The sequence below is a fragment of the Dioscorea cayenensis genome, unplaced genomic scaffold (assembly GCF_009730915.1).
Source record: "Dioscorea cayenensis subsp. rotundata cultivar TDr96_F1 unplaced genomic scaffold, TDr96_F1_v2_PseudoChromosome.rev07_lg8_w22 25.fasta BLBR01000777.1, whole genome shotgun sequence".
In the NCBI taxonomy this organism is placed as follows: Eukaryota; Viridiplantae; Streptophyta; class Magnoliopsida; order Dioscoreales; family Dioscoreaceae; genus Dioscorea; species Dioscorea cayenensis.
In genome coordinates, this window is record NW_024087168.1 from 106,453 (window position 1) to 120,131 (window position 13,679).

Consider the following 13,679-nt stretch of genomic DNA (forward strand, 5'->3'; position numbering starts at 1 on the left):
AGTGCACAATCAACAACACTAATTATCTGCAGAAATTTGAAAACATAACTGCACCAATTATCTGCAAATCGAGAAATTCGACAAATTCGATCGCAGAAATTCTATACCAAAAAACACAAATTCTTCATGCGAAATTCGCGTAATTTAAAAATCGCAAATCATCTGCAGTAATTTAAAAAAACAAGTCTACACAATCACTAGCACCAATTATCTGCAGAAATCTGAGGAAAAAAAAACTACACAATTCTAATTTAGTTTGTTTGGTTGTTTGATTTTCTATTTTTGGTTTTAGTAATGTCCTGGTCTACGAAAATTAGCAATGTCCTGTTTGACATTTTCATCCCGTATTGTTTGATTGTCCTAGTTTTTCAATTAGTAGTGTTCTAGTTTACATAATTAGTATTGTTTCATTGTTAATTATCTATTGTTGTTGTTTTGTTTTAGTAATGAATACATTAATTGTTTATATAAGTAGTACTGTCCTGGTTTATATTTTCAACATTTTCTTGCTATATTTGATTGATTGTTAGGCTTTTAAATTATGGTTTCACATAATGTCATGATATGCATTTTTAGTTTCAACATTATCTTGATGTTTTACAAATTTAGCAAAGTGACTGATAAAATTTTCAATGTGAACTCATCCAGCTAATATGGAAAATATTGATGGGGTTTCAACTGAAGAGGAGGAGTTCAGTGATACAAATTATGATCTTCAATCTGGTGATGAGGATTATCAACAAGTTATGGTTGAACAGAGAAAAAATAAAGGGGGCATACCATGGGATACACCATATCTTTTTCTCAAGGTGTTGTAGAAGGAGTTGTTGAAAAAAAGATTGTGAATCGGATGATGAAAAATTCGAGGAGTTATTCACGGATCCGAATCGATGGTGATGATAAACCTAGGGTCGTGGAGTTTAATGAAGAGAAGGAACTATACAACCCAAGCTTAAAGGTTGGAATGTTGTTTAGGGATTTTGAGCAGCTGAAGAAGGCATGCAGAAACTGGGGAATTAATAATAAATTTCAGGTATGGTTCCCACAAAATAATAAAAAGAGAGTGATTTGTGCATGCCACAACAAACAATGCTCTTTTAGGATTTATGCAGCTCGCATGAGCAAAGACAATCCATTAGTGCAAATCAAGAGTGTCAATTTTGATCACACATGTGGAAAGGTTTTCACCAATTTTCATGGTACTTCAAAGTGGCTTGCTATTAAATATCTTGACAAATTTAGAGCTGATCCAAACTGGAGCTACAATGGGATAATTAAACAAGTTAAAGATGACCATGGTTTCAGAATCTCTAGTATGAAAGCTTGGAGAACCAAAAATTTGGCAATGAAGTGGGTCAATGGAGATGAAGCTGAGCAATATACAAAGCTTATCCGGTATGCAGCTGAGCTTAGGCAGAGTAATCCAGGCACGACGGTGATATTATGGAGGGATGAAGGTGTTTTTAAAGGGTTTTATGTTTGCTTGAAGCCCTTAAAAGATGCATTCCGGTCAGGTTGTAGACCATTTATAGGCCTTGATGATTATTTTTTGAAAGGTCTATATGATGGGCAAGTGTCAGCTCTGATGAGGGATTGACTCGACGATTGTATTTTTCCAATTGCTTATGCAGTGGTTTTGATTGAAAACAGAGAAAGTTGGACTTGGTTTATGGAGGCTTTAAGGGATGATTTGGAGATTTGGAATAGCAAATATGTCACCATAATGAGTGATCGGCAAAAGGTTAGTTTGTATGTTGTATGATTAAAATAATTTCCAATGGCACTAACTACCAACTAATTTTGTGGCTTATATTTGCAAGGATTAAAAAGGGTTGTTGAAGAAGTGTTTCCAGATGTAGAACATAGAAATTGTGTTAGACACATCTACACAAATTTCAGGGAGAAATTCAGAGGTAAAGCCTTAAAGGATTTTCTATGGAATGCTGCAAGGGCAACTTATGTATAGAGATTTAACTATTAGCTTGGAGTAATAGAGAAAGAAAATCCAGATGCCATAAAATGGCTTGACCATCAAGACAGACCATATGCAAGCTGGACTAGGGCATTGTTCTCTACTTCAAGTAAGTGTGACATCCTTTTGAACAACATTTGTGAGTGCTTTAACAGGTATATACTTGATGCAAGAGATAAGGGAATCATCACAATGCTTGAGATGATCAAGGTGAAGTTGATGAGGAGAATGAAAAAGAAGAAAGAACAGATGTTGAAGTACAAGGGCAATATATGCCCAAAAATTCAAAAGAAACTTAATAAGATGAAAGAAGAATCACTACTACACACCAGATTTTTCAGGTGGGCCCAAAGTACAAATCATAGGTTCTTGAGGGGAATCCTATATTGTTGACATGGTTTGTTGATGAAATTGGAGATTAATGTTAGACTGGTTTATGTGTTCACTAGCAACTGTGTGGACCCCGCCCTTAATTAAAGCTTGCCTTAGTTGCTAATCATACTTACTTTCCCCTTAATCTTTTTTTGGCTGGTTGTTTTGAAAAGCTTGCAAATGAGGAAAACATGGAGGGATTCCAGGATTTCAGTCCCATCTTTGTCTCCTGGCATTATTTCCTCATCCCTTGCATTATCACTACCCTTCCTTGCTTCTTTCCACCCTCTAACCTCACTCTCCTCTCCATTGAAGCCTTAAGAGTGAAGCACCTCACCGGAGCACTGTAGCGGCGGCGATCAAACCGGGGAGGAGCTCTTCAACTCGTCAACAACTCAGAGGTATTTGCTGAAGGGTGTTCACCTTGTCCGGAAGCTAATCTCCCTCTCATGCATGATGGTGGTTTTCTTGTTGCTTATGTTTGCATGAAGTTGTTGGTTGATATTTTTCTTGGTGCTTATCCTTGCATGAAAACCCTCTCCTTATGCATGTTGAAACCCACCCTTGTGCCTCTTGAGTATCTTTAGTTCTTGGTCTCCATGGTACATAAAGTTTTATTCATGGAACCATCTATATGTTTATACCATTTTGCTTGAAACCCAAGCCAAAAACCCAAGTTTTTGCATGCCTAATGAATGTTTAGTTTTGTAGTTTTGGCATGTGTGTTGGACCTTATATATTTTTGCATCCTTGTGATTATATATATATATATACATGCATGCATGCATGCATTGATCTACTACTTGTGCTAGGAGATTTATTTCCATCCTTGTTTCTCTCACCTATTGTCCTTGTTCCTATTAATCATTCTATGTGCCCTTCCCACATCATTGTTATTTCCACTAGTATTAGTTTTATGTTAGATCTACTTGTAGATACTTTCATATTGTTGTTGTTTTAATGGGGTGTTTTTAGACTAGCTTAGCATGAACTTTTTGTGCTTGAACTCTTCCAAATATTCATGTATATTTGGTTGGTTTTCCTTGGATTTTTAGGACCACCTTGAGCATCATCTTGGATCTCTTTTTGAATTTAGGATCACCAAGTAAGTAATCCCTTAAACTCTTGTATTTAAATTTTTGTTGTTTTGGTTTATTTTTCATGTAAAATTTCTGAAATTTTTTGTTTTGCATTTATTCTTTAAAAAAATTATTGTGGGAATGCCATCTATTTATGTCTTGTGTTTTTGAGGAAGAGAAGTTTCTATACTTAGTTGGAACCATAGTGCTATTATTTGCCAAAACTTATATATGTTATTTCCTTGTTACTTCCAAATATTTGGCAAAGTAATTATCCTTTTTTGTTTATTCCCAATAGCAAAAAACTTAAGATTTATTAAGTGCTTAAATCCTTGGTCCACCTAACATCAACTTGAATTACCTATATATTATTTGGGTTATACATTTTATCCCTTAAATATCCACTTGCCTTTATATCCTTGCCTATCTCCTTCCTAAAATTTTTAACATCCTTGTTTTGACAATATTTCCTTTGAAATTATTTTTCTAGCTATTTTGGTTTAGGTGGGCCATTTTTCTTCAATTGATGAGATACATTAGACCTTGTAATTTTTTTACAAATTTTAGTATATTATTGTACTAATGCATTTCTTCCTTGAGATTGGTCGAATAATTATTTATTGGTTTCACTATTATTTATACTTGTGTTATTTTTATTTTTATTTTTGGTAAATCTTTTATTTTCTTGAATTTTGGGAAAATATTTGTGAAATGTTGTTATTATTTCTCCAAAGTGAGAACCAGGCTTAGGCTTGAAAAAGTGAGTATTTCCTTTTACATTATTTATTTATCTGTTTATTTATTTATTTACTTTATTTTATTAGTTGAATATTTTTGGAAAATATTTGTGAATATTCTGTATTCTTGGCTTGGAATTGTATCTGAATTTTTGGTCTCCAAATGAACAATATGCAACCCCATCGTTGGGGGTTAAACCTCGACCTTGTCGACAAGTAATTTTTGAAAATGAGATCTGCGAGTTTCGCACCGTGTCCGTTCGGTGAAAATAATCAACGACCACTGTTATTTAGTCTCGGGTCACCGAGGGTAAATAAATGATTTCGATTATTTCGGCTCGGGTCCCGTCATCGAGGGTAAACAAATGACCTTTGGCACTTTTCGGTGAATTTGGAGTCATACTTTGGATATTGTATTTATTGCTTTTACCTTTTGATTTTGTTTACACTATTTTTGTGCTATTGCATTATTTTTTGTGTGCAAAATTTCGGACCGAACTTTTTGCTTTCGGTTTGTTTTGGATTACTTATCGGGCTAGTGAGCTCATGGATTTACTTTAAATCCTTTTTCGGATCGGGGAGCGATGAGACCCGGTGGATCTTAGAAGGCTTCCAGAGACGTCTTCTTTGGGATTTATGCCTTAAGACTTATGTCTTTGTATCAGTTGTATTATTGTTTAAGAACCTCCTTGTAGGTCATGCTGTATTTTCATTTACCTTGTATTCGAGTTGGTTGTAAACCTTAAGTTGTACTCTTACTTGGTATTCTGTCAGTTTATTTTCTACTCCTAGTTGTGTTAGGTTTTGAGCCCTTGCAGGTTCACTGGGCCCCGCCTTCTGAGTCTGCGGCCGTTTGTCAGCGCACCAGGTTCGGGGCGTGATAACTGGATGCTAAGTAAATGTCAATTGTGTACTTTTCTTCCAAAATTTGTTTGGTTCAACTTTTTTCAACATATACAAATCTGTTTCAGGTCATTTGCAGATAATTACTACTTATGGGTTTGCAAATTTTTTTTTTCAGATTTCTGCAGATAATTGGTTGAGGTGCTTGTGCATAATTTCTTTCAAATTTCTGTAGATAATTGGTGCATTTGATTGTGCAGACTTTTTTTTTAAATTACTGCAGAAGCTTGTGTATACTTTTTTCCAAATTTATTTAAATAATTGATGCTTGTTCTTGTATAGATTTTTTTTTTTCAGATTTCTGCAGATAAATGGTGCTAGTGATTGTGTAGACTTGGTTTTTTAAATTACTGCAGATGCAGAATTTGTGCATGTTTTTGGTGCAGAATTTCCTGCAGATGCAGAATTTGTGTAGAATTTCCTCAGATTTCTACAGATAATTGGTGCATTTTTTTCCAAATTTCTGCAGATAATTGGTGTTGTTGATTGTGCAAACTTGTTTTTTTTTTTTAATTACTGCAGAATTTTTTGTGCAGAATTGGTGCTGGTGATTTGTGCAGAATTGTTTTTAAATTTCTCCAGATAATTGATGATGTTGCTTGTATAGACTTGTTCTTTTTAATTCTGCACATAATTGATGCCAATGCTTGTGCTGAGTCTTTTAAATTTTTTTGTAAATAATTGATGCTTGTGTTTCATTCATACTTAAAGAAGAACTTACAGTATTATCTTCATTCAACTTAGTTAAATTACACTCTCACAGACCAAAATTATGTCATGGCATTCATACACTGAATTTTTTTTTTCAACCCATATGAATTTGCAGAACTTCTACTCCAATTTGCTTTAGCACAATTCCACCTCCACAAGTCATAATTATAAAGAACTGAGCACTTCATTCATGCATAAAGAACATATTAAAATTTCAGCATTGTCATCATTCAACTGAATTAAATTACACACTCTTATAACTTGCCACTGAACTAAATTACTCAAAAAATAAATCATGGCATTCATAAAACATTCAGGTCACAGTCATTTCCCAACTCCATTATAGACTTGCAAATTAAGACCTGATCTCTAGGAACATCTCCATCATCCATAATAAAAATAGTGATTCCTAATGAATCATCTGAACAACACCAATTGGACGGAAGGATACCCTTCCTCTGGGACCAGGACAGGAAGGATACCCTTCCTCTAGGACCATCTCCATAATTTCTCTCATTATTACATTCTGGGAAGCCAACAGCATGAGGGGGTTATATTGGGAATGCCATCCTTGCGATTCAGGGAAGGATACGAGAGCAATCAGGCATGAGAAGCATCTTCAATGATTGTTCGAAGTGATGTTGTATCCTAGGGTTTCAAGTGAACTTCAGAGAAGTGGGAGATGACTCAGCAGATGACTCAGCCTGCTGATTTGGATTACTCATACAGTGTTTTTGAGTTGGACTGCCACGTCATCGAGTTTATAATATTATATTACACCGTGGCATCCACGTCAACTAAGAAGCCGGAAATGGCCTCCAAACAAGACTTTTTGGCCACCGGTGCTCCCGGAGAAAACTTTTATGGCCATCTGGTTACAAAAAAAACTTATGTGGCCACAGCGATATAAGTCACAAACTTTTGTGGCCACCAGTGTAATGAAGCCGTGAATATCACTTACTTTACTACATTTCAACTTACATCAAATTTTGTTGTAAGTTAAAATACTGTAAAAGTGGGTGAGATGTAAGCCCACTTACATATAAGTGGCAGTTTTACAGTAAACCAAACAGTCACTTACATGTAAAACTATTTTTACAGCTACTTACAGGTAACCAAACAACCCCTAATAATTTAGGTTTTACTTTATCCTGCATCAAATAATCCCATCGTCTTTTCTTGAGCGGGGTTTACTGAAAGATTGACTAAAAAGTAAATACTTAAAACGTGCAATGGATTAAGGATAATTAAAAAAATTCCAAGGATCGTGTGACAAATTTGTAAATTCTTGTGAACTTATGGTTTATTTCTCACAATTTAATCATAATATTAATATGATCTCAGTCAGATCAGTATAATTTATTTCCGGTGATAGTCTAGTAATTTCTTTTCTTATTTTTTGTATAACAAGGTTGGTAAATCATACCTGAAAATCCATAAATTAAAAGCAAATTTACTGTATTTTAGTTATTATTCTAAATACCGGACTTTTTCTTTTAAAATAATGAAATAAAATAAAATAAATCACAGAAAATGTAAATCTAAATCAATAAAGATAAATATAGTTTAATATGAGAGTTATCTATATTTATATATTAGGTTTGCAAAATAGTTTTCCAAATGTCATGGATGTTAGGCATCCATATCATCATACCATCCGGCCGCCTTAATCTCCGATGACCAGTCACATGAAATAATTTTTTATTTTCATTTAAAATTCTCGAAGGGTTTTATAACCTTCTTTTACCTTTACCAAACAAGATATGAACCATGATTTCTCTACTTTACCTTACTCTATCATACTTTATAAAACTCTTTAAAACCCTCATCCAAACAAAACATAAAACTCTAAATTTTAAACCTTAAATATTAATCTTAAATCTTAAACCTTAAACTCTAACCCAAACCCATATAGCAGTTTAGGATGTAGGATTTGGGTATGAGTTTATAGTTTAATATTTATAATTTAGGATTTAGATATTGAAAATAAATTTAAAACTTCATAATTTCTCTTTTTAAAAAAAAATCTTATCTCATGTATATATATAGTTATATATTCAAAAAAAATTATCAAAAATTCTCATGATAAGTTTTGTTAACTATTTAAATATGATTTTCTATTAAAAAAACTATTTAAATATAATTGAAATATAACATTTTCCTTCCACCACTGAATCACCAAATCAAGAGAATTTCCCAGCCACGCACGATGGTGCCAGAGGACTGTCTAATGGAGATTCTCCAATGGCTTCCAGCCAAAACCTTATGCAAGTTGAAGACGGTGAGCAAGACTTTTCTAAAGTTAATATCCGATCCCTTCATCCAAACTCTTCATGCAAATCATGCCAAAACCGGCATCAGCATCATCAACATCACTAGGTCTACGACGTTTGAGATCATCCCCATTGATCATGATGTCTTTAGTATTCCAACAGAATCCTTGTTGTTCTTGACAAAATACAGCAAAAAAATAATGGCAACTCTTCGTGGGTTGATTGTCTTCAAGAGTTCTCTCAATGACTTCCGGGTGTTAAACCCTTTTACCAAGAACTTCTCCATCATCTCTCCTCCTCCAGGCATGCTGATGCATTACATGGTCTTGGGCTTGCGCTCAATCAATGACAAAGATTATGAGATGATATGCGCGATCAACAAAATATCAAAATCATCAGGGAATCCTGCGTTGGAGTTTTGGCGATACTTATCTGGTGATATGTCATGGGAATATCTTGCAGAAGTTGATTCAATTGTTAGATGTATTGTTCTTCATTTGGCAGTGTTTTTGAGTGGATTTGTTTTCTGGCCTGTGAGTTTTAGGCTAAATATAACAGATGGAGAATATCAAGGTATTGTTTTTGACATTGAAAGGAGGAGATTACAGTCTGTGCTTTTGCCTGAAGAATTTTCAAGAGTGAGGATTCGTCAGATTGAGTTAAGTTTTACCGCTTGGCCTGATGGATCATTGTGCATGATTCAAAATAAGATGAAAGAGAGACGGATAGTGATATGGTTGATGAGATCTCCATTTTCTTCACAAATGGAGTGGATTAAAGTGCATGAGATTAATCTGAGGGATTTTGGATTGAAGGGCAAACCGTCTTGTCACACTATGATCCGTGATGAATTGCTTGTGTTTTCTACGAATAATTCAGTACGGGTTTATAGTTTTTATGAACATTCGGTGAAGAAGGTGGGGAGATTTAAGGAAAGCCAACGTGATTTTGTGATACCTTATGTTGGGACTTTTTCTTCCATGTGGAAAGGTAGAGCAATCAATTATGAGCATGGAATAGCGACATCCTTCTGGTTTATTATGCACAATGTTTTTTTCTTTATTGAGAAAAAGGCGTAGATTATGCATGAGTTTTGTAATTTTTCTAGGGAGAGTTCAAGCACTTGGCAATGAAAACAAAAAAACATTGAATAACAAATTAATGCATTACTCAGCTTGCACATTTGTAATTAGTTTGAGGCTCATATATAAGAAAAGACCAAGGGTATTTTTGGTCTTTTTCATGGGAGTTGGGTTACTGACGAAATTAAACTAAAAAGTAAATCCTTAAAGGAGCAATGAATTAAGGATAATAAAACAATCCAGGACCATGTAAGAATTTTTGTAAATTCATGCGAACTTATAATTATTTTTCTCATAATTTAATCAAATTATTAATATGATCTGAGTCAGATGAGAATCATTTATTTCCGGTGTTAGTCAAAGAATTTCTTTTCTTATTTTTTTTTTTAAAAAACAAGATTGGTAAATCATATTATACAATATCTGAAAAGTCCATAAATGAAAAGCAATTTCACCATATTTTAATCATTATTCAAGATATTCCAGTTTTTATTTTTCGATAACGAAATAAAAGAAAGACAGATCTCAAAAAATATCAATCTAAAATCAATAAAGATAAATATAGTTTAATATAAGATAAATTCGATAATTATATATATATATATATTTGGAAAAAAAAGAAAAAAGAAAATTCTCATGGTAACTTTTGTTAACTATTTAAATATAATTTAAATATAACATTCCTTCCACCACTGAATCACCAAATCAAGAGAATTTCCAAGCCAGCCATGCATGATGGTGCCAGAGGACTGTCTAATGGAGATTCTCCAATGGCTTCCAGCCAAAACCTTATGCAAGTTGAAGACGGTGAGCAAGACTTTTTAAAGTTAATATCAGATCCCTTCATCCAAACTCTTCATGCAAAGCATGTCAAAACAGAGCATCAGCGTCATCAACATCGTTGATTCTAAGTTTGAGATCATTCCCATTGATCATGATGTCTTTGGTGTTCCAACAGAATCCTTGTTGTTCTTAACGAAATACAGCAAACAAATATTAACAACTTTTCATGGCTTGATTTTCTTCAAGAGTTTTCTTAATGACTTCCGCGTGATAAATCCTGTTAACAACATCACTTCGTGGCTCAATCAAAGAAAAAGATCTTATGAGATAATATGTGCGATTGGGAAAATATCATCAAAATCAAGGAAAGTGATGTTGGAGTTTTGGCGATACTTGTCTGAGGATATGTCATGGGAATATCTTGCAGAAGTTATTTAGGGTGTTTCATTTATTCATTTTCACTGGGCAGTGAAATATAATAGATGCAAGATTTCAAGGTATTGTTTTTGACATTGAGAGGAGGAGATTAGAGTCTGTGCTTTTGCCTGAAGAGCTTTCAAGAGTGAGAATTCGTCAGATTGAGTTAAAATTTACAGCTTGGCCTGATGGATCATTGTGCATGATTCAAAATAAGAAGAAAGAGAAACGGATAGTGATATGGTTGATGAGATCTCCATTTTCTTCACAAATGGAGTGGATTAAAGTGCATGAGATTAATCTGAGGGATCTTGGATCGAAGGGCAAACCATCTTGTCACACAATGATTGGTGTTGAATTGCTTGTGTTTTCTACGAAGAATTCAGTACGGGTTTATAGTTTTGATGAAAAGTGGGTGAAGAAGGTGGGGGAGATTTAAGGAAAGCCAACGGTATTTGGTGATACCTTATATTGGGACTTTTCTTCCATGTGGAAAAATAGAGCATTCAATTGTGAGCATAGAATAGAATATAAAAAAATAGCGACTTTACTATCTATTATTTCGAATAGATAATGAATTGGTTGCGATATCACCGGTGAGTTAATTCATCTAAAAATGATTTGAATCTGTGTGGCGTAGATATTTTATTATACATAATGTTTTTTTTATTGGAAAAAAAGCCAAGATTTCTTTTTTATGAATTTTGTAATTTTTTTTATTCTTTAATATTCTTATGTTGTTTGTGACGAAGTTTAATTAGTTTCTTTCTTTCAACAAAAATACAGGTTTTCTCATAAAATTAATTTTCATTTATCTCTTATCAAATATTAACTTTTCATAAAGAATTAAAAATTTGGAAATAAACACAAAATTAATAGAGGTGGGGAGAAAAAATAAATAAATTTAATTTTAAAATCTGATCATCTGCTTTTAATTTTTTTAAAAATATAATTTTATTTATTTCTAAATATTATCTTCCGTGGTATATCATCTTCATAAGTGTTTTAAAGAACAAATTTAAATATTTTTTTAGTGGAAATTGCCAAAAAAACCCTCTAAGTTTGTAAAATTACCAAAAACACCCCATTAGTTTTGCAATCCCTAAAAACCCCCTCCTTTTAAACACTATGTTTTTCAAACCCCCAAAAGCACATAGCGGATGTGAACGGAGTGAGTTTCAAATTTTATGGACTGAAAAATGCCCTTGCATGGGGAGTCGTGGGTGCAGACCCATCTCGGCGGTTTGAGAGGAAGTGGGGTGGGTTTCCGTAGGGGTAACCCCAAGAGGCGAATTTATTGAGTCGCTTTGCTTTTTTTCTCAACTCGCGTCTTCGACTTTTTCCATTTCCAAAAGCTGTCTCGAAGTTGTCTCTACGGGCTGAGCCTCTATAATTGGCATTTCATCGACTTTTTCCCTTTCCACCCGGTATCTCGAAGGAGAAGTCCTCCACGCAACTAGTTGGCATTTCATCGGGTTGCAATCTAAGTTATTGAGTATGGTTTTTATGTTAACTGCTACATTCTAAAGAAAGATTTTTTTCGGTTTTGTTTTGTGCTCTGCTTTTTGTTGGAAGATATTGAAGTCCCGTAGGGGATTTCTCACTGGGGTTTTTGTTAGTCTGCAAGGAGATTTCTCGGCTAGGGTTTTTGTTTTTGTTTTTTGCATTTTTGTATGTATACACTATCGAAATAGTTTTTTCGATTGTTATGATATGTGTAATATTTATAATGTACATTTCCCCTTTCGTTTGATATGGTTGTAGTTTTACAAATGAGGTTGACGTTTAAGAAATAAGATGTTACAGTTTAAAATTTGTTGTCTCTGTTTAAGTATTCTCGTCTCTGTTTAAGAAAATCGGTCTCTGTTTAACATTTGATATCTCTGTTTAATAACTGAGAGGTTACCGTTTAAAACCTTATATTTCTGCTTAAACTTTTGTCAATATTGCATGTTGAATGTGTTGTTATTGTCGCAGGCTTGTGATTATGGCGGTCAACCTAGTTAATGAGCGATGCTATTTGACACCGGTTGTGGAGACCTTAAAGTGAATTGAAAGATAACATGACCCCTCGACTAATGGGAGATTATTCGAAGGATCTGGTTTGCGGCGTTCATCGAGTGGAAGCTATATACCAAGAGAGGGCCCTTCTTGATTCTCTTTTTGTAAAAGGTACGATGGTCGCACTCAATAAATTCGAGGATCGGGAAAGCCTCGCTGAGTTTCGAGACCTCGAGATGTGGCCCTCGTTCTTGGTACTGCGTTGCGATGGCGATGCGATGCGTCTTTCGAAGAAGAAAACCCGGTCGGTTCGAAGGGCGGTATCTATCAAAAACATACGAGAGACTCCATCAAGAGCATTCTGGTGCAACTTGTTCGACAGAGGAGAGAAGAAGATAATTTTGTCAAACTCCTGATGGTGTACCTCATGGGTACAGTCCTCTTCCCAAATACATCATGCTCGGTTCGAGCCCGGATCGTTGATTACGTCGATGATCTACCGACCCATGGGGCGTGACGCATGGGCGCAGGGCGACGCATGAAGTGGCTTATGGAGGATATTCCATGGCGGACGCCCGAGTGCAGAGATAGATGCTGCCGGAAGAAGACCAACACAAGGTACATTAAGGGGTTGCTCGGTCGCGCTTAACGTCCGGTTTCTGAGTGGCCGGAGCGGGGAAGAAAGTCCGCTTTGGCAAGGTCCCAAGGATGTCGTGCTACGGTGAAAGTACTTCACAGGAAGCAAGCGACGGTAGAAACCGACTTTGTCATCGCTCGATGGGAAAGAGGTAATAAATCATGGACGATGTTTAATATAAGTCTTTAATGTTTAAACATATTATTTAGTGTTTAACTTTAGTATTTACCGTTTAAAAACTTATTCATACTGGTTTAAATATTTTGTTCTCCGTTTAAATATATTCTATAACGTTTAAATATATAACCAATTTGTTTAAATATAGTTTTTATAGTTTTAAAAATGAATGATTTATTGACATTGTTTTGGTTTACATATGTTAGTTTCACGAAATTTGGTTCAGTGAATCTTGAAGAAGAAATATTTATTAGAGGCCAACGGACGGATGGATGCTATTGCTCGGAACCACTTGCTGGAAGGCGGGATGAGGAGGCGACCTCTATCGATGCGCGCTCGGCTGATTCTCCTACTTCCAGCCCACCACGCACACGCAATCCTCGACGCCGGAGAAGCCCTCCCCCATCTCGGCAGATTGCAACAACCCCCCCTACCACGACAACGACAGTCCCCCCGATTGTTGTAGCCTCCCCGACCATGGCGAGCCCCTCCGAGCCCGTGGCGGTCCCAACCCGGCGACATTAGGCGAAGATGT

At 35.1% G+C, this 13,679-nt stretch overlaps 2 protein-coding genes across 2 annotated transcripts; both read left to right on the forward strand.

The window, feature by feature from the left end:
- The first annotated feature begins 781 nt into the window (after positions 1 to 781).
- LOC120254986 lies at positions 782 to 5,478 on the forward strand. Its single transcript, XM_039262920.1, has 6 exons — positions 782 to 1,514; positions 1,632 to 1,741; positions 1,900 to 1,913; positions 2,128 to 2,313; positions 4,979 to 5,055; positions 5,420 to 5,478. The coding sequence occupies exons 1-6, from the start codon at positions 782 to 784 to the stop codon at positions 5,476 to 5,478; spliced, it is 1,179 nt and encodes a 392-aa protein (XP_039118854.1).
- A 2,505-nt stretch (positions 5,479 to 7,983) lies between these two features.
- On the forward strand, positions 7,984 to 9,126 carry LOC120254987. The gene has a single exon (XM_039262921.1). The coding sequence runs from the start codon at positions 7,984 to 7,986 to the stop codon at positions 9,124 to 9,126; it is 1,143 nt and encodes a 380-aa protein (XP_039118855.1).
- The last annotated feature ends 4,553 nt before the right edge of the window (positions 9,127 to 13,679 follow it).

Bases quoted from the DNA above. Each gene is read 5' to 3' on its own strand.
- LOC120254987 (XM_039262921.1), top strand. From the start codon at position 7,984: ATGGTGCCAGAGGACTGTCTAATGGAGATTCTCCAATGGCTTCCAGCC.
- LOC120254986 (XM_039262920.1), top strand. From the start codon at position 782: ATGGGATACACCATATCTTTTTCTCAAGGTGTTGTAGAAGGAGTTGTT. The intron at 1,515-1,631 runs GTTGTAGACCAT...TTGCTTATGCAG, and splicing joins AAAAGATGCATTCCGGTCAG to TGGTTTTGATTGAAAACAGA. The intron at 5,056-5,419 runs GTAAATGTCAAT...AAATTACTGCAG, and splicing joins GCGTGATAACTGGATGCTAA to ATGCAGAATTTGTGCATGTT.